This window comes from Tachyglossus aculeatus, chromosome 9, assembly GCF_015852505.1.
Source record: "Tachyglossus aculeatus isolate mTacAcu1 chromosome 9, mTacAcu1.pri, whole genome shotgun sequence".
NCBI classification, from domain to species: domain Eukaryota; kingdom Metazoa; phylum Chordata; class Mammalia; order Monotremata; family Tachyglossidae; genus Tachyglossus; species Tachyglossus aculeatus.
In genome coordinates, this window is record NC_052074.1 from 57,140,660 (window position 1) to 57,166,145 (window position 25,486).

Consider the following 25,486-nt stretch of genomic DNA (forward strand, 5'->3'; position numbering starts at 1 on the left):
ATGCCATTATTATTATTATTACTGTAAGCGCCTTGTGGGCAAGGATGGTGTCTAACAATTCTATTTTATTGTACTTTGCCAAGCGGCTAGTGAAGTGCTCTGCATCCAGTAAGCACTCAATAACTGCCACTGACTGTCTAAAATCACCAGTAGGTTCAAGAAGTTTTTGGATTACAGTTTGTGGACAAGTGACCCATAATATTTTGGTAAAGAGATATTGAAGGAAAGGTTAGACTAGATGTTAAGGATAGTCTTCGTACATCCCGCTTACTCCTATCAGACAAAATACTGAGCAGGGTGGACCTTGCGTCTGATTGAACATTACAATGGTTATCTAGGGATAATCAGCAGCCCTGATTTCTGACCACTCAGGGGTGGCCGGTGAAAGCAGAAATGGCTTTCAAGACTAGAGGACATCGGGTGCCACCCTGTCCACTGGGTCCAGAAATGCAGAAGCAGCATGGCCTAGTGGAAAGAGTATGGGCCTGGGAGTGAGAAAGACCTGGGTTCTAATCCCAGGTCTGCCTCTTGTCTGCTGTGTGACCTTGAGGATGTCACAACTTCTCTGTGCCTCAGTCACCTCATCTGTAAAATGGAGATGAAGACTGTTGAGCCTCATGTGGGACAAGGACTGCGTCCAACCCGATTAGCTTAGTACTCCAGGGCTTAGTACAGTGCTCGGCACATTCTAAGTGCTAAACATAACCCATAAAAAATTAAAAAAGGTGAGAGCAGTGCCAGGATCTCTGCTCCCTCCTCAGACTTTGAGGTGGTCACTCTGGATACTGTGAAGAAATCTCAGGATCCAAACTATCCAGATGTGGCAGTTTCCACAGGTAGGCGTTGACAACAGGTGGCTATCACACACAACCCGTAAAACACTTGCCCGATGGAAGGGCCGTCAATATGGAAAACTCTGTGAGACTCCATTTGTCTTCTCCCTTAGAACCCAAGGATCTATGATGGCACATTTCATTCCTAACGAAAACCCAATGAGTCTGATGCCTTGGCCAATTATGCAGTCACTGGGGCAATCGCTGCCTACACCCATCCAGAGGGCATGGTCAGACTACTGGATCCCAAGTGCTTAGTACAGTGCTCTGCACACAGTAAACGCTCAATAAATACAATTGATTGATTGATTGATTGGATCCTGGTGCCCGGGCCCAGCCCCACCTGCCCCATGAGGAGGGAGTTGAGGCTGAACCCCTCGGCAGGGAACAAGAGGCCAAACCTATTTCCAGCCCAGTTGGAGAAAAGGATGCTGGAACGCAACTTGGCCAGGTGCATGAGAATTTATCGACCTAGACTGGGGACACTAACAAAAGCAAATCACTCTAGATGTAAAAGACTACATATGGCTCATCAATATCACAGGAAAAGAGACCCAATAAAAAGCTTGTACCGCTGGGGTTTGATCAGTTTAAGATCTATGGACTTTGGTAAAAACATGGGCAAGTGGACAAAGTTGATAGGATTAAATTATAACTTTATTTCCTCTTTTCTCACAAGTTACATATTAAATAGTACTCTAGAAGTCTAGGCTTGAGAATATGAGCAATTTCATCCCTAGACTACCATTATTATGTTCAATCGGACCCAAGGTCCACCCTGCTCAGTATTTTGTGGGATAGGAGTAAGCAGGATGTCTGAAGACTGCCTTAACATCTAGTCTAACCTTTCCTTCGATATCCCTTTAATAAAATATTATGGGTCACTTGTCCACAAACTGTAATCCAAAAGCTTCTTGAACCTACTGACGATTTTAGGCAGGCTAACTCCTTGGAGCAATTCCCTATGCTCACCATTCAAAAGGCTGCCAAAAATTTTCAAAACTATAAACTGTCAATCTTCACCGTTCACTCTCAGTTTACCTAGGTCATGGGCTTCAATGAGCCTCAAGAAGGGAAATCAGCTGAGCAACCCTTTAAATAGTTTCAACAGCAATATTTTAGTGGCTTTGTAATCCTACTCTGAGTGTATCATTCGCCGGTAAATCAAGTGGATACTTTCAGACCCAGTAATTGCTGGATAGGTTCAAGGCATCTGCTTGGTTAAGTCACTAAAACATATAGAGACGGTCCCTAACCAACAACGGGCTCATGGTAATATTGTCGGATCCTTTTCCCCATCACCACCTGAATAAAGTACAACTGTGTATTACACCTAGCCTATTTTAGGTCAAACCTGAGGACACAAAAAAGGAATTTAAAATGGGGACGATGGTCTACTAATCTCATCCCCAGAAAAATCTCCGACACAGACCTGAGTTTATCAAAAAGCCCTGAAAACATTTTTTAGGCACTCTTCTATAATGATTTATTTATTTTACTTGTACATATTTATTCTATTTATTTTATTTTGTTAATATGTTTTGTTTTGTTCTCTGTCTCCCCCTTCTAGACTGTGAGCCCACTGTTGGGTAGGGACCGTCTCTATATGTTGCCAACCTGTAGTTCCCAAGCGCTTAGTACAGTGCTCTGCACACAATAAGCGCTCAATAAATACGATTGAATGAATGAATGAATGACTGCTTCAGCTCATTGTGAACAGGTAATGTTTCCACCAACTCTGTTGTACTCTCCCATGTGCTTAGTACAGTGCTCTGCCCACAGTTAGCACTCAATAAACAAGACTGATCTGCAGGCATTTAATAATAATAATAATAATAATAATAATATTTGTTAAGCGCTTCCTCTGTGCCAAACACTGTTCTAAGCACCGGGGTGGATACAGGGTAATCAGGTTGTCCTACTTGGGGCTCACACTTTTAATCCCCATTTTACAGATTAGGGAAATGAGGCACAGAGAAGTTAAGTGACTTGCCCAAGGTCACACAGCAGATGAGTGGCGGAGCAGGGATTAGAACCCATGTCCTCTGACTCCCAAGCCCGGGCTCTTTCCACTAAGCCACGCTGCTTCTCTAACACACACACACACACACACACTCTCTCTCTCTCTCTCTCTCTGCTTTTAAAAGGATCAGCAAAGAACTGTGGATGACAGCCCGAATAAGACTAATAGTAGGAAGACATACCCTTCACACAACCAATGTTCTCCAATCAACCAATCAATAACACATTTTCAAGTATCCACTGCATATTAAGCACTATAAAAAGTGCTTGGGAGAGTATAACAGAGGTAAAACAAGGTCAGACCTTCCCACTGAAGCGCTTAAAATCTAACGGGTGAGGCAGGCAGGCAGAAATGAGTTAGAATTAGTGGAAGTACAAACATTTAACTGGAACAGCAAGAGGGAGGGGGACAAATAAGTAGATGTACATCGACTAAGCACTAAGCACGACTGCTGGTACATAAGCGTTCAAGTGGACGCTGGGATGACATGACTTGGGATGGAAGAATTCAGCGAGGAATGCTTCCCGCTGGAGATGGGATTTCAGTTGGGCTTTGAAAGGCAGGAAGCTTCAGGCAGGGGGAGAGTGAATGAGCAATAAATATCTTGCAGGGGAGGTGAAAGCGAGGCACAGTCAGGAGGAGAACTTGGGGAGGAGCAGAGCGTGGGATGGGGAGGAGCAGATGGACAGAGCAGATACAGAAGAAGACAGCTGGGGCAAAGTTTGGAAGCTGACCATCAGGACTTTCTGTGTGATGTGGAGGAAAATGGGTTATCGCTGGAGGTCTTGGAGGGGTGACATGTACCAACTGGCGTTGACGAAAAATGATCCGGGGAGCAGAATGCAGTACACTCTGAAGAGGGGGATGGGTGGAGGCGGTCTCCACTGTGACAGTGTTAAATGCTATTCACGGAAATCAATCAATCAATCATATTTATTGAGCACTTACTGTGTGCAGAGCACTGTCCTAAGCGCTTGGGAAGTACAAGTTGGCAACATATAGAGACAGTGGGCTCAAAATCTGCTGGATAGGCAGCAGATTATACAAAGGTGCAAGAATACAGCCATGAAAAGCTAGCATGTCCTTAGGGAGACGGGCAGACAATGTGTGGGGCGGACTGAACCAAAGGACCTGAAATCAAATAGCATAGCCAGTGGCCAAGTTTCTCTTTGGCTGGCATCGGCCTGACTTGGCACGGATACCACAGTCAACCCCTAGAGCCGGTCCCCGGGCGCCACCAATCCGCCAGCCATCACAAAGAGGCAGGCCCAAAGAGGATTTCAAAAAATGAGGTCCCGAAAATCACTCAGCTAACCAGCAACCATGCAAACTTTGAGGCAGGGGTGGATGAGGCTGAGCACCTGAAAAGCCACACAACCAAACAGTGATGTAGCCTGGAGTTGCAGACCCAAACAGAGAGGAGGTGTTCTGCTGGGGTTGGGGGGCAAAGATGGCAGCAAGCGCAAGAGTCAAGGAGGGGGTGGTAGTGGTGTGTGGCAGATGGCAGGCAGTGAAGCTATAGGGAAACCGAGACTGGGCCCCACATTGCTCCCTGTCACGGGCCCACGTGGGTGAAGTTACCACTACCAAAAGGCCCGGCAAATGCCCTTCTGGAGCAGCCTCATGCTGAAGCCCACCACCGCCCCGGGGCAGAAAGAAGTGGCACACAGTGAGCTGCACCCACTGTGAAAAGCGGCCACAAGAGATCGTGAGCGGCAGTCGCTAGCTCCTCCAGTTTAAAGCACCCCACCACGGCCAGATGTGCAGGGATGGGAGAATGGATGCCAGCGGGATAACCACCCCCTTCAGCTGCTCTGTGGGTGCTGAGGTTGGGGGCACCCTAAAGAAAAGAGGACAGAACTAGACTAATAATAACAATGGCATTTGTTAAGCGCTTACTATGTGCCAGGCGCTGTACGAAGTGCTGGGGTGGATACAAGCACACTAGGTTCGATACAGTCCTTGTCCCATGCGGGGCTCACAGTCTCGATCCCCATTTTACAGATGAGGTAACAGGCAAAGAGAAGTGAAGTGACTCGCCCAAGATTACAGAGCAGACAAGTGGCAGAGCCGGGAATTAGAACCCATGACCTTCTGACTCCCAAGACCATGCTCTATCCACTAAGCCATGCTGCCATGAGTACACCAAGATTAGACTGTAAACTCACCGTGGGTAGGAAATGTGTCTGCTTACTGTTATACTGTACTCTCAAGAGCTTAATACATAGTGCGCACACAGTAAGCACCCAATAAATATGACTGAATGAATACATGAAGAACAGGCATTTTAACATACAGCAAAGCCTAATCTCCATGGACAGCTGGGCAACAACAGCCTGTTAGAAATCAATTAGAAATGAAGGGAGTCAAGAGGGCCACACAGAAAAAGTTGGCAATACTAAGGGGCAGAAACAAAAACACTGCCAAATTATCTGGGGAACAAATGCTACAGGGTAGCAATATGCTTCATCTTATCAGTCACACAGGCAGGCACTAATAAAATCATGTTGATGATACAGTCTCTTTGAACCACAAAGAGTGGATCAAAATGAACAGGTCTAGCTTTGGGGCTGGCTCACAGAATTGCCATTGCTATTGTCTTGAACTGGGAAAAATAATTACTCTACCTGTCAGAGTGATATTCTGAGGATTTATAAGCTATTCATCAGCATTTGAGTTCATCATAAGAACCACAATGTAAACTCATAGTTTTCTGTTTATGGAAATATTAGAATTCAATTCTAAATCTCTTTCTTTCCCCTCTATATTTCTCTAACCACCTCCTTTTTTCTCCACTGCATTTCCAGAATTAATTTTCAGATTAATTTTGGAGACTCTGGATAATGAGACACGAGGCTTTCCCTGCTATTCTTATTCTTATTATTATATTTGTTAAGTGCTTACTATATGTCAAGCACTGTTCTTGGAGCTGGGGTAGACACAAGTTAATCTGGTTGGATACAGTCCCCATCCCACTTAGGGTTCAAAGTCTAAGTAGGAGGGAGAGCAGGCATCTAATCCCCATTTAACAGTTGAGGAATCTGAGTCACAGAGAAGTTTAATGACTTGCCCAAGATCACACAGCAAGTACGTGACAAAGACAGGATTAGAATCCGGGTCCCCTGAATTCCAGGCCTGAGTTCTTTCCAGTAAAATCCAGTAGACCACAGCTCTCCCTATTTTCACTGTGAACATCAATGTTACCTACTGAGTGTCTCTGTGCAACGCACTGTACTACGCCCCTAAAATTCCACCTCCTCCATCAAACCTTTCCCAATAACTTCAAAGTTGCTGAGCCACACCAACTCAATAATCAGCTCTAGCACCTTCATATTTACTCACATCCCTCCTCAGTACTAGTACACAGATGTTTAAGCATTGAGCAGTCTATTTTTTTCTGATGACACTTTGTAAATTCTTTTTATCCATCACCCTCATTGGAGTGTCAAACTGATTGAGGTTAGACACATGTTTTGTGCTTCTGTGGTACTTTCCTAACACTTAAGTACAGTGCACTGCATGAACTGAAAGCACAATAAATAGCATTACTACTACTGCTACTACTGGTAGGAGGGTGGGGAGGAGAGTGGAGAAGAGGGAGGGAGAGCAAGTGAGAAAGAGAGAGAGAGAGAGAGAGCAAGAGTGAGAGAGCAAGTGAGAAAGAGCAAGAGAGAAAGAGAACAAGATCAAGAACTGGGTGAGCACTAAGGTGTCACAGTCTTATGGCATGTAAATAATGGACATTTCAAACTGGAGTAAATATATTTTGGCCCTAGAGAACTACATTGTGCTTACTGGATGCAATAATTTGTGAAGCGTATCTAATCACAGGCTTATTAAATGCTAATTTTCCAGCAAGACCTTGGCTACATTGTCATGCATCCCAGTAATGAGGTATATAGAAAATTAGGACGCATGTAAGCCTCTTCTTTATATTACAGAAACCCCAAAACATATCAAATGGTGCTGAACAGCATCTTAATTACAATTATGGTACTTTCAAAATGCTTAATATGTGCTTAGTCCTGTGGTAAGTACTAGAATAGATACCAAATAATCAAATCAGACAGCCCCTGTTCCACATGGGACTCTCAACCTAAAAGATAGGGGAGAGCAGAGAAATTTTATTGATGAGGAAATGGAGGCACAGAGAAGTAAAGCAGCTTGCCCGAGGTCATATGAACAGGTAGAAATAGAAAGAGAACCCAGATCTCCCAATTTCCAGTTCCACAGTCTTTCCATTAGGGAATGCTGCTTCTCAATCTGCATTTAAAATAACTGCCGAAAGGGCTTACTGCGCACCAATTCAATTCAATCATATTTGTTAAGTGCTTACTATGTGTTGGACATTGTGCTAAGTATTCACTGAGTACTTCTTGTGTGCAGAGCACCATGCTAGGGGCTTGGGAGAGTACAATAAAACAATAAGCAGACACAGTCCCTGCCCACAATGAGCTTAGAGGGAACAGAAAGACATCAACACAAATAAACGACAGCTACAGGAGGGAGGAAAAGCAAAGGAAGCAAGTCAGGGAGACGCAAAAGGGAGTGGGAGAAGAGGAAAGCAGATGATGAACAACTAACTGTCCAATCATATTTTTCAATGAAAGTAGTTAACACCAGACAAGACCTGCACCTTCGGTTAGCCAATTAAAAACAGCAGAAGGAGGGTCAGAAAAGGGACAGGAAGAAGTGGAAGCAGAGGAGAGGATGGAACACAGAGAAGGGAGAAGACACTGATAAGAGTTTTGGGATTTTTCGAGCACTTACTAGGTGCTAAAAACCGGGGTAGATATTGAGCTATGAATGACATTTCCCATTCCTTACAAAGTTCACAACCTAAACTTGAAGAAACTGAGGTACAGAGAGATCAAGTGACTTCCCCAAGGTCACAGAATAGGCCAGGGGTTGAGTGGAACTCAAACCCAGGTCTCCTGGCTCCCCATCCCATGTTTTTTTCCACTAGACCTTTCTGATTCTCCTATTGAAGGAGAGAAAGAGAGGAGAAGGGAAGAGGAAATGGTAAAGGTGGGGAAGGAAGAGTGAAAGGGTAGAGGAAAGGGGATAAATACTGGCCTGGAATACCTGGGCTTCACCTGTATAGGTCAGTCCTCAAAGCATCAAGGTTTCCAGTGGGGGAACAAACACATCCACGTCCACTTTAGATGTCCATAATTTATTTTAATGTCTGTCTCCCCCTCTAGACTAAGCTCTACGTGGACAGGGAACGTGTCTATCGACTCAGTTATATTGTGCTCTCCCTCCTGTTTAGACTATGAGCCCTAAGTGGGACAGGGACTCTGTCCGATCTCATTAACTTCTATCTACCCCAGCACTTAGAACAGTGCTTACCACATAGTATGTGCTTAAATACCATAAAAATAAAAAATAAATAAATATGACATTCATTTACACTGTAGCAGAAACAGCCAAGATTTAAGAGGATAGAGATAATTTTGTACAGCTCAATGGAGTGCACAAATGATCAACTGGGGGTGTATCCTGTTCCATCTCCAAAAATGATCTCGTAGGAAGCCCTCTGTTCACTTTTAATTAAGCTTTTATCAATTTACTCCAATTCGTCTGCCACACGAGTCATCTTGTTTCCATATCCTTGTCTCTGTTTTGCTTTAGAACAGACACCCTCTTGGAAACATGGCAAGAAAAACTTCCCAGGTTTTTGTCTTCAGTCCAAATGAACTGTGCTGCAACATAAATAAATTGCAGACTTCTTCGTTCTGACTGTGTCCTCTCATGCCCCCAGATTCAGAGACCCACCTCCACCTCTCCAGCTACTAGGCACCTGGCAAGAGGACCTGTTTCAAACTAAAAGGAGATATATAAACCTCATGTTTCCTATCAATTCCTCAAAAACCTAAAAAAGGGAGACATGGATGGTATGAATATGATAAATATGAATTGAATTTCCTTTTAATACACTTTAAGAATCCCCAAATATGATTAACTTCACAAATTAGGAAGCAGCATTTCCTACTGGAAAGAGTACTGACTTGGAAGTCAGAGAACTTGGGTTCCAATCCCGGTTCCGCCACTCATCTGCTGTGTGACCTTGGGCAAGTCACAACTTCTTGGTGCCTTGGTTCCCTCATCAGCAAAATGGGGTTTCAATACCTGTTTTCCCTCCTACTTAGACTGAGAGTCCTATGTGGGACCTGATTATCTCGTATCTACTGCAGTGCTTAATACAGAGCTTGGCACTTAGTAAGCACTTAAATACCACAAACATTACTATTATTACTGTCATTTCACATGTGTGTCTTCCCCTCACACCCCGAATACTACAGTATACCTGCCTTTTAGAAATTAAAAAGATTTTCATGTGACCAAACTACTGTAAAATGAGATTCCCTCATCAGCAAAATGGGGTTTCAATACATGTTTTCCCTCCTACTTAGACTGAGAGTCCTATGTGGGACCTGATTATCTTGCATCTACTGCAGCGCTTAATACAGAGCTTGGCACACAGTAAACACTTAAATACCACAAACGTTACTATTATTACTGTCATTTCACATGTGTGTCTTCCCCTCACACCCCGAATACTACAGTATACCTGCCTTTTAGAAATTAAAAAGATTTTCATGTGACCAACGAAGGTGACCAAACTACTGTAAAATGAAAGTCCATAATTTTACCCAGCCAAATATTACAACTGGTGTCACTCCCAGGGAATCATGACAAAAGAAACTATTTAGAGAAGTAGTGTGACCTGGTGGGCAAAGCAAAGGCCAACGAATCAGAGAACCTTAGTTCTAATCCCAATTCGGCCACTTGCTTGCTGTGTGGCCTTGGGAACATCATCTCACTTCTCTGAACCTGTTTCCTCAACTGTAAATTAGGGATTCAAAACCTGTACTCCCTGTACTTTGTTTGAACCCAATGTGGGAAAGGAATTGTGGCCTTTCTGGTTATCTTGTACCTAACCCCAGCAGTTAGTTTAGCACTTGGCACAAAGTGCTTCAATATCATTCTTATCCTTAACGCTAGTATTATCACATGGCCCATATAATAGTTGATGCTATGACTTGGATAATTCCCTTCGCAATACTCTGAGAACTGATTCAAAAATCATTTAAATGAAGCAGAAACTCCTTAAACGTTGGCAGTGAGAAAAATGCTATAACTGCATTTCTTAATTGCCATTTATGGACCACGCTTAATGCTTGAAAGATTAACCATCAGAGAGCACTGTTCCATCACCATTCCACAAACTCATGCATGTGGGACAGAGGATACAGGAGTAAAATGGTATATCAGAGCCTAGGAGAGGCGTGATGTGGTCACTTTCTCCAGAGGGGTCCTTCTTAAAAACTAAAACACACACACACACACACACACACACACACACAAAATCGAATACATATACCTGATCCGCAGTGCAAACAGGTGCCAACTAGCTTAGCAATAAAGTGAGGGATGGGTCATTTTCATTCCAGCAGAGTTGGAACTGGGCAGATGACTTGGACTCCTGACCCACTTCTGGATTTGGACCAGGGTCACTTGCAACATCGTGAGGGGTGAAGGGTTTAAGTACTGAACGATTCGACAAAACAGTAGTTTCATTCCCTAAAACACCTCTCTCTACCCTCCACCTCACCATCACTGAGCTACGGTCCTCTTACTTGCAAGGATTCCTCACCAGGTGACATTTTCCCCAAAGTAATGGGAGCTCATCCACATCCTCTGCCTCTAAAACCTGCTATGCCCAAGTAATGGAAGGGTTTTAGGTGTGTACAATCTCCATTACTTTCCTGTAATACTCCAAAGCAACTAAAGAATAACAAAAACATGTATAGAGTATAAGTATATACTCCAAAGGCCTCAAAATATTTCGCAACATTTTAGGAAGGTGCCCAGAGGTACAATGAAATTAAGTATTTGCCCGACACCCATTAATGGCTTAATAAACAACAACAAAAACCACTTTCTGGTCTTGAAAGTGTTTCTTTGGGTGTAAAAATTACGCTGATTTACTACAATTCACCTCCTCAAGACTTATTAGTACTCTACTGCACTCATCTATTGTCAATAGACTTGACACTTTGCATGTGATATTAAATGAAGGTTCAAATTTCAATTCCAGACAAAATGCATTTCTAGTTAATATACTGTCTCGATCACTGTCCTCTTCAAAGGAAACATCAGAATTAAGACAGTTTGGTGCACTTTTACTGCTCTAAAATTCAATCATCTGTAGTAAGGTGTGTGAGGCTAGGTCCTGTAGAAAATATTTGAAAGTCTTGGCAAGGATTTCTCTCCAGCAAATGAAACTATGGGAGAAGGCACATTTGCAAGTCAAATCAAAAGATCAGCTCTGGAAATTTGCTCTATTTGAAAAAGCTTATCTCACCAAAATACTTTAAAGCATTGTAATAATATAAATGGAGGGACTAACGTTATTGCACCATGTTTTCGTGTGAAAACTGAGAATCATGTAATTCAGTCATCACCAGTCCTCCCAACCTTTGTAAAATAAGCATCTTGGTTTTAAATAGTAAAAGATGCTCAGACCTTAACTATCATTCAATTATTTTACAGATTTTGCATTACACTGGATGCTTCCAAAGCATAGCTCTCCCCATCCCTTCGGGTAGAAAATATTAGACAAGTCTATGTTCCATTCCACAATGACATCATACAAGCATCTCTTTCCACGGGATCCTCCGAAACAAAGATACACACTCCCGAGAAGCGAAAGATCGTCTTCCATTAAATCAGCTTTCTGTTGCTTCCTCATTAGCCCGCTTCTTTGGTCAATTAGAGAGGATTTTCAAGGCCTCCTGATGGAACTAGATTTTAATTAACTTATTGATTACTCCCCCGGCCCCGGTAAATAAATCAATCAACCAAACGGCAAAGCCACCCGGCGTAAAGCAACCCCATGGATCAGGGCCGTCCCCGGGAAGTTCGAGTGCAACAGACAGCTTGCTTGGAAAACACACCTAAAACAAATTCCCTGGGGCTTTTTCATTTAGTGAGATGGAAAACAAGCAAACATTTGGGTGATGGGTTCGGCGGCACCAGAACCATCCTTCCCACCATTGCCTCGCCAAGGCGCCACACTGCCAGGACCCGGTGGCACCGCAGGACGCAGTGCACAGCGCATTGGAGCAGAGTATTGGGGTACAGCATAGGGCACAGCAGTGATTGCAACGCTGGGCAGAACGCAGGGCACAACACTGTGCAGAACGAAGGGCAGAGCAGTAAACAGTGCCCTGAGTAAAACACTGAGCAGAGCATTAAGAGGGCAGGGCAGGCCACAACGCTCAGTAGGGCTCAGGGCACAACACTGAGGAAGAACGAAGGGCAGAGCGGTAAACAGTGCCCTGAGTAAAACACTGAGGAGAGCATTAAGAAGGCAGGGCAGGCGCAGGGCACAGTGCTCAGTAGGGTGCAGGGCACAACACTGACAAAGAACGAAGGGCAGAGTGGTAAACAACAGTGCCCTGAGTAAAACACTGAGCAGAGCATTAAGAAGGCAGGGCAGGCGCAGGGCACAACGTTCAGTAGGGCGCAGGGCACAACACTGAGAAAGAACGAAGGGCAGAGCGGTAAACAGTGCCCTGGGTAAAACACTGAGCAGAGCATTAAGAAGGCAGGGCAGGCGCAGGGCACAACACTGAGAAAGAACGAAGGGTAGAGCGGTAAACAGTGCCCTGAGTAAAACACTGAGTAGGGTATTAAGAAGGCAGGGTAGGTGCAGGGCACAACGCTCAGTAGGGCGCAGGGCACAACACTAAGAACGAAGGGCAGAGTGGTAAACAGTGCACTGAGTAAAACACTGAGGAGAGCATTAAGAAGGCAGGGCAGGCACAGGGCACAACGCTCAGTAGGGCGCAGGGCACAACACTGAGGAAGAACGAAGGGCAGAGCAGTAAACAGTGCCCTGAGTAAAACATTGAGCAGAGCATTAAGAAGGCAGGGCAGGCGCAGGGCACAACGCTGAGAAAGAACGAAGGGCAGAGCGGTAAACAGTGCCCTGAGTAAAGCACTGAGGAGAGCATTAAGAAGACAGGGCAGGCGCAGGGCACAACGCTCAGTAGGGTGCAGGGCACAACACTGAGAAAGAACGAAGGGCAGAGTGGTAAACAGTGCCCTGAGTAAAACACTGAGCAGAGCATTAAGAAGGCAGGGCAGGCGCGGGGCACAACGCTCAGTAGGGCGCAGGGCACAACACTCAGTAGGGCACAGGGCACAACGCTGAGCAGGGTGCAGGGCACAATGCTGAGCAGTGCAATGGACACAACGCTGGGCACAGGGCTGGACACAACGCTGGGCAGAGTGCAGGGCACAATGCTGAACAGAGTGCAGGGCACAACGATGCGCAAAGCGCAGGGCACAACGCTGACCACAGCGCAGGGCACAACGCTGAGCAGAGCGCAGGGCACAACGCTGGGCAGGGCGCAGGACACGATGTTGCCAATTTGTACTTCCCAAGCGCTTAGTACAGTGCTCTGCACATAGTAAGCGCTCAATAAATACGATTGATGATGATGATGCTGGGCAGAGCACGGGGCACTGAGCAGAGTGCAGGGCAGACCACTGAGCAGAGCATAACGCGGAGGGCAGGGTGCAGAGGGGAGAGCTCAGAGCGCACAACATAGAGGACCGAGCGCAGGGCAGAGCGTAGAGCACAACGTATAGAGCCGAGGAGGCGCCCGCCCGCCTGCGGAGCAAACAATGGGAGAGACGAGGAGGGAGGGCGGGCGGGCGGGCGAGCGGTCAGCCTCCTGCCTCCAGCTCGGGCGGGAAGGACTACACTTACCGAACAAGGTTAGAGCCATTTTCCGGCGTCCGCTTCTCCTCCTCCTGGTCTTTCTCCGCGGCTCGGGGCTGGCGGGCGCTCCTGGCAGGACCGGTCCGGGGGGGGGGTCACCGCATGGGCGGGGCGGGGGCCCGAAAAAGTTCGTCCCCCGGGATGTCGGCCACGGGCACTTGTCGCTGGCGGGGACAGGGCAAGTCCCAGCCCTCCGGCTCTACCTGCTGAGGGGAGGAGGAGGAGGAGGAGGACGACGAGGAGGAGGCGGCGGTGCGATGAAAGGGACCGAGTGGGGAGGGAGGGAGGGACCGACTGGGCAGGCTCCGCACTCCCGCGCCCCCCTCCCGCCGCTCACTCCGCATCCTCCAGCCGCCGCGCCGCCATCTTGCTCCCCCTCATCACCGACCGACCGACGGACCGACCGCCCCGGCTGCCCTCCGGCCTCTCCCCGCGGGCCGGCCACGTTCCCATAGCAACGGGGCCTTCGCACGCCCGTGCCGGGCTCTGCGCCTGCGCCCTGCGGACCCCCGACGGCGGGAACCGTCCGCCCGTCGACTGAGGTGTTAAACGCCCCGCCCTTTTCCTCGGTCTCCCATTCATTCAGTCCTATTTACAGAGCGCTCGCTGTGTGCAGGGCACTGTACTAAACTGTTAGAAAGTACCAGAGTGGAGAAGCATTGTGGCTCAGTGGAAAGTACCCGGGTTGGGAGTCGGAGGTCGTGGGTTCTAATCCCACCCCCGCCACTTGTCAGCTGTGTGACTTTGGGCAATTCACTTCACCTCTCTGGTCCTCAGTTACCTCATGCGTAAAATGGGGGTGAAGACTGGGAGTCCCACATAGGACAACTGATCACCTTGTATCGTCCCCAGCGCTTAGAACAGTGCTTGGCACATAGTAAGCGCTTAACAAATGCCACCGTTATTACCCGCCAGCCGCCGGGCCGCCATCTTACTCCCCCTCATCACCGACCGACCGACGGCCCTGGCTGCCCTCCTGCCTCTCCCGGCGGGCAGGCGGGCCGGCCACGTTCCCATAGCAACGGGGCCTTCGCACGCCCGTGCCGGGCTCTGCGCCTGCGCCCTCCGGACCCCCGACGGCGGGAACCGTCCGCCCGTCGACTGAGGTGTTAAACGCCCCGCCCTTTTCCTCGGTCGCTCATTCATTCAGTCCTATTTACTGAGCGCTCACTGTGTGCAGAACACTGGACTAACCATTTGGAAAGAGAAGCAGCGTGGCTCAGTGGAAAGAGCCCGGGCTTTTGAGTCCGAAGTCATGGGTTCAAATCCTGGCTCCGCCGCTTGACAGCTGTGTGACTTTGGGCAAGTCGCTTCACTTCTCTGGGCCTCAGTTCCCTCATCTGTAAAAATGGGGATAAAGACTGTGAGCCCCCCATGGGACAACCTGATCACCTTGTAACCTCCCCTGTGCTTAGAACAGTGCTTTGCACATAGTAAGCACTTAATACATCGCATCATTATTATTATTACAAGGGTGGAGAAGCATTGTGGCTCAGTGGAAAGAACCCGGGCTTGGGAGTCGGAGGTCGTGGGTTCTAATCCCACCCCCGCCACTTGTCAGCTGTGTGACTTTGGGCAAGTCACTTCACTTCTCTGGGCCTCAGTTACCTCATCCGTAAAATGGGAGTGAAGACTGGGAGTCCCACATAGGACAACCTGACTACCTTGTAGCCTCCCCAGTGATCAGAACAGTGCTCAGTACATAGTAAGCGCTTAACAAATGCCAACGTTATTATTATTATCCTCCAGCCGCCAGGCCACCATCTTGCTCCCCCACACGACCGACCGACCGACGGACCGACCAACCTGGCTGCCCTCCTGCCTCTCCCGGCGGGAGGGCGGGCGGGCCGGCCACGTTCCCATAGCAACGGGGCCTTCGCACGCCCGTGCCGGGCTCTGCGCCTGCGCCCTCCAGCCCCCCGACGGCGGGAACCGTCCGCCCGTCGACTGAGGTGTTAAACGCCCCGCCCTTTTCCTCGGTCGCTCATTCATTCAGTCCTATTTACTGAGCGCTCGCTGTGTGCAGGGCACTGTACTAAACTGTTAGAAAGTACCAGAGTGGAGAAGCATTGTGGCTCAGTGGAAAGCACCCGGGTTGGGAGTCGGAGGTCGTGGGTTCTAATCCCACCCCCGCCACTTGTCAGCTGTGTGACTTTGGGCAATTCACTTCACCTCTCTGGTCCTCAGTTACCTCATGCGTAAAATGGGGGTGAAGACTGGGAGTCCCACATAGGACAACTGATCACCTTGTATCGTCCCCAGCGCTTAGAACAGTGCTTGGCACATAGTAAGCGCTTAACAAATGCCACCGTTATTATCCTCCAGCCGCCGGGCCGCCATCTTACTCCCCCTCATCACCGACCGACCGACCGCCCTGGCTGCCCTCCTGCCTCTCCCCGCGGGCGGGCCGGGCTCGTTCCCATAGCAACGGGGCCTTCGCACGCCCGTGGCGGGCTCTGCGCCTGCGCCCTCCGGACCCCCGACGGCGGGAACCGTCCGCCCGTCGACTGAGGTGTTAAACGCCCCGCCCTTTTCCTCGGTCTCCCATTCATTCAGTCCTATTTACTGAGCGCTCACTGTGTGCAGAACACTGGACTAACCATTTGGAAAGAGAAGCAGCGTGGCTCAGTGGAAAGAGCCCGGGCTTTTGAGTCCGAAGTCATGGGTTCAAATCCCGGCTCCGCCGCTTGACACCTGTGTGACTTTGGGCAAGTCGCTTCACTTCTCTGGGCCTCAGTTCCCTCATCTGTAAAAATGGGGATAAAGACTGTGAGCCCCCCATGGGACATCCTGATCACCTTGTAACCTCCCCAGCGCTTAGAACAGTGCTTTGCACACAGTAAGCACTTAATACATGCTATCATTATTATTATTATTACAAGGGTGGAGAAGCATTGTGGCTCAGTGGAAAGCACCCGGGTTGGGAGTCGGAGGTCGTGAGTTCTAATCCCACCCCCGCCACTTGTCAGCTGTGTGACTTTGGGCAAGTCACTTCACTTCTCTGGGCCTCAGTTACCTCATCCGTAAAATGGGGATGAAGACTGGGAGCCCCACGTGGGACAACCTGCTCACCTTGTAGCCTCCCCAGCGCTTAGAACAGTGCTCGGTACATAGTAAGCGCTTAACAAATGCCAACGTTATTATTACAATTCGGCAACATATAGAGACAGTCCCTACCCAACAACAGGCTCACAATCTCCGGACAGTGCTCCTCTCCTGAGGTAACAGTCTGGCCCAGTGGATCAAGAGAGTCGGAAGGACCTGGGTTCTAATCCCAGCTCTGCCACCTAGGGCAAGTCACTTCACTCCTCTGGGCCTCAGTTGCCTCTTCTGTGAAATGGGGATGAAGTCTGTGAGCCCCATTCATTCATTCATTCAATCGAATTTATGTGGGACAGGCACTGTGTCCAACCTGATGCACTTGTAACTACCCCATTTGAGGGCCTGGAATACAGTAAGTGCTTAACAAATACCATTAAAAAAGAAAGAAAGAGGTTTGGTCCTGGCTGGCTCACAGGAGAGAGAGAGAGACACACACACACACACAAACACAAATCCAGTACCATTTTGAAGGAAATGGGAAGAGCCAAGTGACTTGGCAAAGGTGGCTGTCCACTGAGCTCCTTTTCCTCCCGTCACGTAGTGCTGGTTTGATCCGGTTAACAGAAACGATAACAATTTTGGTACTTATTAGGTGCTTACTATGGGCCAAGCGCTGTACTAAGCTTCGAGGTAGAGACAAGATAAGCAGGTCGGAAAGAATCCCTGACCCATACGGGGCTCACTCTAAAAGGGGGAAGGAGAACAGCCTTTTAATCCTTATTTAACAGATGAGGACATGGAGGCACAGAGAAATCAAATCACTTCTTGGGGATTTCTGTCCAATAGAAACTTAGAGCATTATCCCAGAAGAGCAATTTGAATTTCCTGCCAGATATTACTCCTGTTATTGTTAGGTGGGGTGTATCTCCTATCACCTAGCCTCTGTCCTATTTCACAAGTTTTCAAAAAAAACCCACGCTTTTAGATTTGCTTGTTTAAAAATGCTCTTAAAACTCAAAGCAAGTCAAATTTTTTTTTACAGTCTTGGTCTATTAATAATGTATTTACACATCCAGCATGCCCCCTCCCCCCCGCCCTACCACTTCCCTAGAAAACACCTGCTTTTTTTGAATGAATGTGGCTCAATCTCTGCATGTAATCTTAAACAAACCTTACTTCTTTAACTTCCACTTTCCTTTCCACTTCTGCTATCATTTTTTTCTTTTAGTTTTCTCCTATCCCTGAAATAGTACCTCCCCTTTCCCTTCATATTCTGCCAGTAGTATTTTTTTTCTTTATCTCACTGGGGACTAGTGTTCCCATAAAATTGAGGGTTATTTTCCATAAGAAGCTTCAGCAAATTCAGGGTCATGACTTCACAGTACACTCAAATCAGGAGAGAAGGTAGCAAAAAAGGAGCCACATTTTTTATTTGAAGACAGATGCCTTTGATATTTAGCAAATTCAAGTAGAGAATGTGAAAATCAACATGCAGGATGGATGGAACCTTTAGATCTTTGGTACTTGGTAACTGTCCCCAGTGGGATATGGCTCACATCTCACTATCAAAAGAAACAAGTCTTCAAACCCTCAGAACAATTTTAAATCTATAATGAAAATGCTCCTGAATTGTATCATATCATCTTCCTTTGAAAACCAGTTTGCTCTCCAGAAACGTGATGAATAAGTAAGTCTCAACAAAGAAAGTATGTTAGGTAAAGCTTCAATTACAGTACTGGATTCTCCCTTTTACATTCTGTTGGCACCAGCCTAGTAATAATAATTATATCAGTTAAGTGCTTACTGTCTGCTAAGACCCTCCCTCTCCAAATAAAATATTTCTGGTAAAGCTTCAATTACAGTACTGGCATATAGTACAGTACCAGCTAAACACTGGGGTTGATACAAGATAATCATCCTAACAATCCAGAATCTGAGGTCTCTACCCAGTGTTGAGTATGACTTTGAGAAAGAACTATTTACTCCTGTGTAAAAGCAGTTCTTACCTTTACAGCTAGGATAGTGAGATATGTCATGCCTTAAAAACAAACCATAAATAGGATTCCCAGCCTAGCATTCCAGTCCCAACTCCACCACTTACCTGTTGTGATCTTGGACAAGTTACTAAACTTCTCTGTGGCTCAGTTTACTCCTTTGTAAAATGGGGATTCATACCTCCTCTTCCTCCTACTTAGACTGTGAGCCCCAGGTAGAACAGGGAGTAGGTCTGTCGTAATCATTTTGTATCTATCCCTGTGCTTAGCACAGTGCTTGGCACATAGAAAACGCTTAAGAAATACCATTATTGTTGAACCACTTTTGTACTGAGCTAGGAACATCCAGGAGAGATTACTCTCCCACACTGGATTCAAAACTCTTTGAGGGAAAGGATAAGGACTAATTACTCTATTGTACTCTCCTAAGCGCTAAGTATGGTGCTCTACACAGATTAAATAATGATGGCATTTGTTAAGCGCTTACTATGTGCAAAGCACTGTTCTAAGCGCTGGGGGAGGATACAAGGTGATCAAGTTGTCCCACGTAGGGCTCACAGTCTTCATCCCCATTTTACAGATGAGGTCACTGAGGCACAGAGAAGTGAAGTGACTTACCCAAAGTCACACAGCTGACAAGTGGCGGAGCCGGGATTTGAACCCATGACCTCTGACTCCAAAGCCCGGGCTCTTTCCACTGAGCCATGCTGCTTCTCCAGCTCAGTAAATATTATCAATTGATTATTTAATAGAGCAAGCATTTTTCCAGTCGTTTTATGTAAAACGGGTTCTTCCTGCAGCCCAGAGGCCCTCTCTGCAGAGTTGGGAAGTGGCAGAACAAGCAAGGTCAGGCCCTCTGCTCCCCTTGCCAACATCCTCTCCGCCATTGAGGAGTGCCCTCCTTGCTTGCCCTGGAGTCAGCCGACTTTTCACCTCTTTAGGGCCACTATGACGGGGAAAAAGCAGCCAAGGCCACGGGCTGGCAGCCAGTGCTTAGTTTGTAATTAGAGAACTACCAAAAGTCAAGACTAATGAAACGTGATGGCCAAGGCCGGCGGGACATTATCCTAAAGTGGGCATCCCGCTCCAGACAGCAGTTAGCCGGCCCTGCCCGGCCCTCCGCTTCTCTTATCCCCTAGTCTTTAGTAAGTGCCAAATGCGTATCATAATTATAAAGCGGGTCCCATAAAGTCAATCGGCCTCTTTCCCAGCCATTGACTTCAGAACAAAATAGTTCCCAAGTACTATGAAACACACACCTACCTTGGCTTCCAGTGTACTACTAAGAACACTGGAGAAAATTCAGCACTTCATTACTTTATCAGATTTTAGTTTGATTACTGTAGGCACTTCCATCAATCATGGATCTAGCATTCAATTCAAACCATCTTCTAATTTACTGCTTGTAAAACCATTTTTTTTCCTGTTTTCATTTCTTGAGAATGCTTTGTGCAGAGATAGCGGTATCCAAGCTGAAGTTGAATGTGCTTGGATTCCGACCAGTTGGAGACCAGTACTATTCTTATAGCTGTGGATTCAATATAAGGAAGGGTGTTAACCACTTTACAAGTGGCCATTAAGGGTGATGCCTTAGTTTGTTTAGTGGTCTTATGTCAGAATCATTTAAAGTCATTCTCATTAAAAGTCCCCTTGCAGTAAATTACATACAATCATGTTGTGAAAAGCAGATTTCATTTTGTTGTGGCTCATTTAAAAATAGAGAAATATTGGAGTACTTTTTGCACATAATAAGCACTTAATAAATGCCATTACTATTATTTAAAATATTGGTTCCGATTTTGGGAAGTTTTGAATTTTACTTTTCAAAACAATCGTATTAGAATGTTCAATAAATCAACCGACTAGAAATTAAAATGCTAACACGTTTCAAAATAGGGAATTGCCAATTTGAAAATAAATTCATTATGCATAGTGTAATCACCTATGTCATAGAAAGAATATTTTGCAAAGGCAATAGAATGAAGGTTGAAAATACAAACTACCAACCAGCCTTAATTTCTAGTATCACTATCATCTAAAGATAACAAAAACCATCTAATCCTTTAATTTTTTTGTATTGCTTACAATAATTTCTTTGCAGGTTGATCTTTTTCTCTTTAGTGATTCAGCAGACTTCCTTTAGCAAGTGCCCTTCTGTTCCAGGGCACTTCTGTTCTGTTTCTGAAAAAGAGACTTTGGGTCATAGTTTCTTCACTCAGTAAATGAGAATTTTGAAAACAAGGAACCAAAGGTAGCATCTCACTATTAGTAATCCTTGTGGTCAGGGAATGTGTCTGTATTATTGTTGTACTGTACTCTCCCAAGCGCATAGTACAATGCTCTGCTCACAGTAAGCACTCAGTAAATACGATTGACTCACTGACAGTGAGAAGGGAAGGGCAGAAAAGAAAAAAGTTTGAATGAAAATCCACTAACATATCTATAAAAAATAAATGAATATTGTGTTATTGAGTCAACAGCAAGCAATCAGGTTTGAGGGAGCCTGTTATTTTACATTCCCATCTCTACTACTGGTTTGTCCATCCTTTCTGGAGTGTAAAGATGCTTAAGGGTCTATGATGTGTGGTTAATAATGCTTTCATTACATTCATCTGATCTGGAATGGATTGACGGGCCTTGATCTCATTCTCTCTGATCTCAATTAGAATTGTATGCTTGGATGTTGGGGTGAACAGTATATGGCTAGTGGTCCATCTGAATCCAAAAGTGCTTTGGAATTGGCTTTGAAACCTTCTAGAATGCCTATCTATTTTCAGGAGAATTAATAGTGTCATACTGACAACCAAAGGGTTTCTCCTATAGTGGAAATATATAGTGAATTTCAAAACAAGGAGAGTGTAACTCTAAAATTGCGAACAAGAGTTTTATGATTTAAATCCCTTCCTAATTCATATCGAAAAAGCACATCACCAGATAAAATGTCATGTTAATCTGCTGATGATTTAAATTCTTGTAAGATAAAGGTCATTGTGGGCAGGGAATGTGCCTACCAACTCTGTTGTATTGTACCCTCTCAAGTGCTTACTACAGTAGGTGCTCAATAAATCATATTTGAGTGCTTACTGTTTACTGTTGATTAATTGATCTCTTCACACACCCTTCCTTGGGTTTAGGGGCCTCCAGCTAAAAGTTATAAATTACAGAACAATATTCAGGTGTCTAATCTTAAAGAAAGTGTTCCTGTTGATGGTGTATGCTCAAAGTTGACATTAGTAGATTTTTCCATAGTATTAGCCTATTTTAAAGGCACGGAGAACACAAAACAACCTTTTTAAATTTGGGGATGAGAACTTCTTCCAGTCACTATTCCACTGGTGTCTAGCATCTAGTACAGTGTTGAGCACCAAGTAGGTGTTCAGTAAATACTCCTGCAGAAGAGGGTGCTGATGTAATGTTCTGATGTGTCTGTTTTGCTCACAAGCCATCTTGTTGGCAGTTCTCTATTCTTGTTTTCAGCTTTGCGTTAGTCTAATCCATATCCTCTACTTGATTTGCGAGTGTCTCCTTGCTCTTGAGTTTGCCAAAGGAAACCGGCTGTCTTAGGGAACGTCTTCCTGTGCTTCCTGCCTTTCTCCTGTGCAACAATGCAAGCTGGAAAAAGATAACCTTTAGTGGTAGCTTGAAATTAAGGGTTATTCTTGACAAAAGGAAAAAAAAAATCTCACAAATCCAAAAAGAGAGGTGTGTGTGTGTCCCTGGAATGCCCTTTCCTTGGCCTAATGCCCAGAATATGCTCTCCAGGCACCAGATGACTGATATGAGATGACTGTGTTTTCTGGAGCTCAAAAGTGGAAGAGGAGGTGGGGATTCCATGGGATAGGGACAAAGATCCAAGGTTAAAGGGGAAGAAGAATGGCAGAAGCGCCTGCAGCAGCCATGGCACCTTACATGGTGGTGGCAGTAGGTCTTCCTTCTAATCAATCAATTGTATTTATTGAGCGCTTACTGTGTGCAGAGCACTGTACTAAGCGCTTGGGAAGTACAAGTTGGCAACATATAGAGACACTCCCAACAGTGGGCTCACAGTCTTCTGATGCCCCCTTACCCCATGCTGGGCTGAACGTGGAAACTGGGGGTGTTCTTTTTTTCATGTTATTTGTTATGTGCTTACCACGTGTCAAGTGCTATGCTACGTACTGGGGTAGATACAAGATCATCGGGTTGGACGCTGTCCCTGTCCTCACAGTTTTAATCCCCATTTTACAGATGAGGAAACTGAAGCACCGAGCAGCTAAGTGACTTACCCAAGCTTGCACGACAGACAAGTGGCAGAGTCAGGATTAGAACCCAGGTCCTCTGATTCCCAGGCCCTTGCTCTTTCTACTAGGCCACTCAGCTTCAGCTTTATGCTGGCTCTTGCCAGCCGTCTTTCTTAGGTGAGGATCTGGGGTCTGAATTTAAGACTCTTCATTAATGCCGGACATCTGGTCTCTTTGTACATTCCTCTTCTCCAAAGTTCACCTCAACACTCATTTTCCTAAGGAAGTCTTCCCCACCTAAGTTTATGCTAATGGAAAACTGATTTTCAAAACATTACTGTTTTTTATTTATTGGGAAGCAGCATGTCCTAGTGGAAAGAACACAGGCCTGGGAGACAGGAGACCTGGGACGTAACCCTGGCTCTACCATTTAATTACTGTTTGACCTTGGGCAAGTCACGTAAATATATCTCAATTTCTTCTTTTCTAAAATTGGGGTTCAATACCAGTTCTCCCCTCCCCTTAGATTTAGAGCCCCATGAGCGAGCAAGACTGTGCGTGATCTGATTATCTTGTATCTACCCCAGTGCCTGGCACAATGTAAGCTCTTAACAAATACCACCCCCGAAAAAATCAAATTGTTCAGTTATCCATACAAAAACTAGCTTGTACAAAAAAACTTAACCTGAACAAAAATCTGATAAAACCAAACCTAATTTTGTTCAGTTATTTAAACTAGAATTATTCTGCATAGCTACCAAATGAAGGTCCACTTCCTTCTCAGTTTAACCATGTTTTATTTTAGCAATTTCCCAATTTATTTTAGCACCGTCTTTCCAAATTCATTCATTCAATTGTATTTGTTGCTGTGTGACTGTGGGCAAGTCACTTAACTTCTCTGTGCCTGTTACCTCATCTGGAAAATAGGCATTAAGACTGTGAGCCCCACATGGGACAACCTGATCACCTTGTATCCTCCCCAGCGCTTAGAACAGTGTTTTGCACATAGTAAGCGCTTAACAAATGCCATTATTATTATTATTATTATTGAGCGCTTACTATGTGCAGAGCACTGTACTAAGTGCTTGGGAAACTACAATACAACAATAAACAGTCACATACCCTGCCCACATTCACTGCAAGAATGAAATCCTTATGAAAGGATAGTCAGATCCCTTGTTCAAAAAGAGTTGATTAACAGCAGTTGGAGGGGATTAAAGTGTAACACACATATCATTACCACGGCTGCTGTCCAGGATGGAGAAGCAAAATGAAAGAAACCGGCCTTTTGTTCTACTATGGTGTTTTGAAGTTTAAAAGAAAGAGGATGTCTTCCCTGAAACTCCAAGGAATTAGTGATTAAAGATCTTATGGAAAATTTTATCTACATTTATGCATTTGAACCACAGTGAAATATAGCCTGACATCACATTGATGTAGCTTTTGTACAGGTCACAACTCTGAAGGAATGTAAATAACTTAAAATGTGGTGGCTCTTAGGTAAGTAGTTTGTTTAGTCAACAGCAGATTAGGCCCCTGGTACCTCGGTGAATCAGACTAATTCCTTGGGCTTTTATTAGCCCATCCGGACATTCTACCCTTAAATAACATTAGCCTAAATTTAATTAGTATAGCTCAGGAAGGGTCCAATTTAGTTTTGTCCTTTTTGCGTTTATGGGTTTTTGTTGCTCACTTATGAGTGCTTTATTCATTCATTACATTAAAAATAATGAAAAGCTTTAAGCAGTGCCTTCATTTCCTCCAAGGATCTCCAAGTAGTTTCCAAATGAGAAGCTCGATTCTCCCACCTGCGGCTGTAGAAGGGGCAGCCACCCTCCCTTCCACCTCCATTTTTCTCCACTGGCCTCACCTCGCTTCAAGCGGTGGATCACTCTGTGGGTGCCAGGCAGCTGCTTGCACAGAATCTACTCTTTCTTTAGGAGGAGAAAATGTCACCCACAACTGGGGGCTGGGCTGGTGGCACGATTGTCAGAAGTTTGTGCCCTCCGTCCCACTCCCTGGCACCCCCGAAATGGTGGCCCGCGTCATTAGAGAAAAATAGTGTGGCTTAGTGGATGGACAGAGCACTGCCTGGGAGTCAGAAGGACCTGGGTCCCAGCTCCACCACTTGTCTGCTGTGTGACCTTGAGCAAGTCACTTCACTTTTCTGTGCCTCAGTTCCCTCACCTGTTAAAAGGGGATTAATCAATTAATCAATCGTATTTATTGAGCGCTTACTGTGTGCAGAGCACTGTACACAGCTGGTAACATCTAGAGACAGTCCCTACCCAACAGTGGGCTCACAGTCTGGAAGGGGGAGACAGAGAACAAAACCAAACGTATTAACAAAATAAAATCAATAGAATAGCTATGTACAAGTAAAATAAATAGAGTAATAATTATGTACAAACATCCATACATATATACAGGTGCTGTGGGGAAGGGATTCTCTGGGCCTCAGTTCCCTCATCGGGAAAATGGGGATGAAGACTGTGAGGCCCACGGGGGACAACTTGATTACCTTGTATCTCCCCCAGCGTGTAGAACAATCAATCAATCGATCAATCGTATTTATT

The 25,486-nt window shown here is 45.7% G+C and overlaps 1 protein-coding gene across 1 annotated transcript in view; it reads right to left on the reverse strand.

Annotated features, from left to right (window-relative positions):
• Positions 1-13,839, reverse strand: part of CHN1 (chimerin 1) — a 147,749-nt gene extending 133,910 nt beyond the window's left edge. The window contains exon 1 of the mRNA XM_038751095.1: positions 13,643-13,839. Within this exon, the coding sequence (XP_038607023.1) occupies positions 13,643-13,661 (19 nt within the window). The 5' untranslated portion in view covers positions 13,662-13,839. The remainder of the gene's footprint in view (positions 1-13,642) is intronic.
• Positions 13,840-25,486: the final 11,647 nt, after the last annotated feature.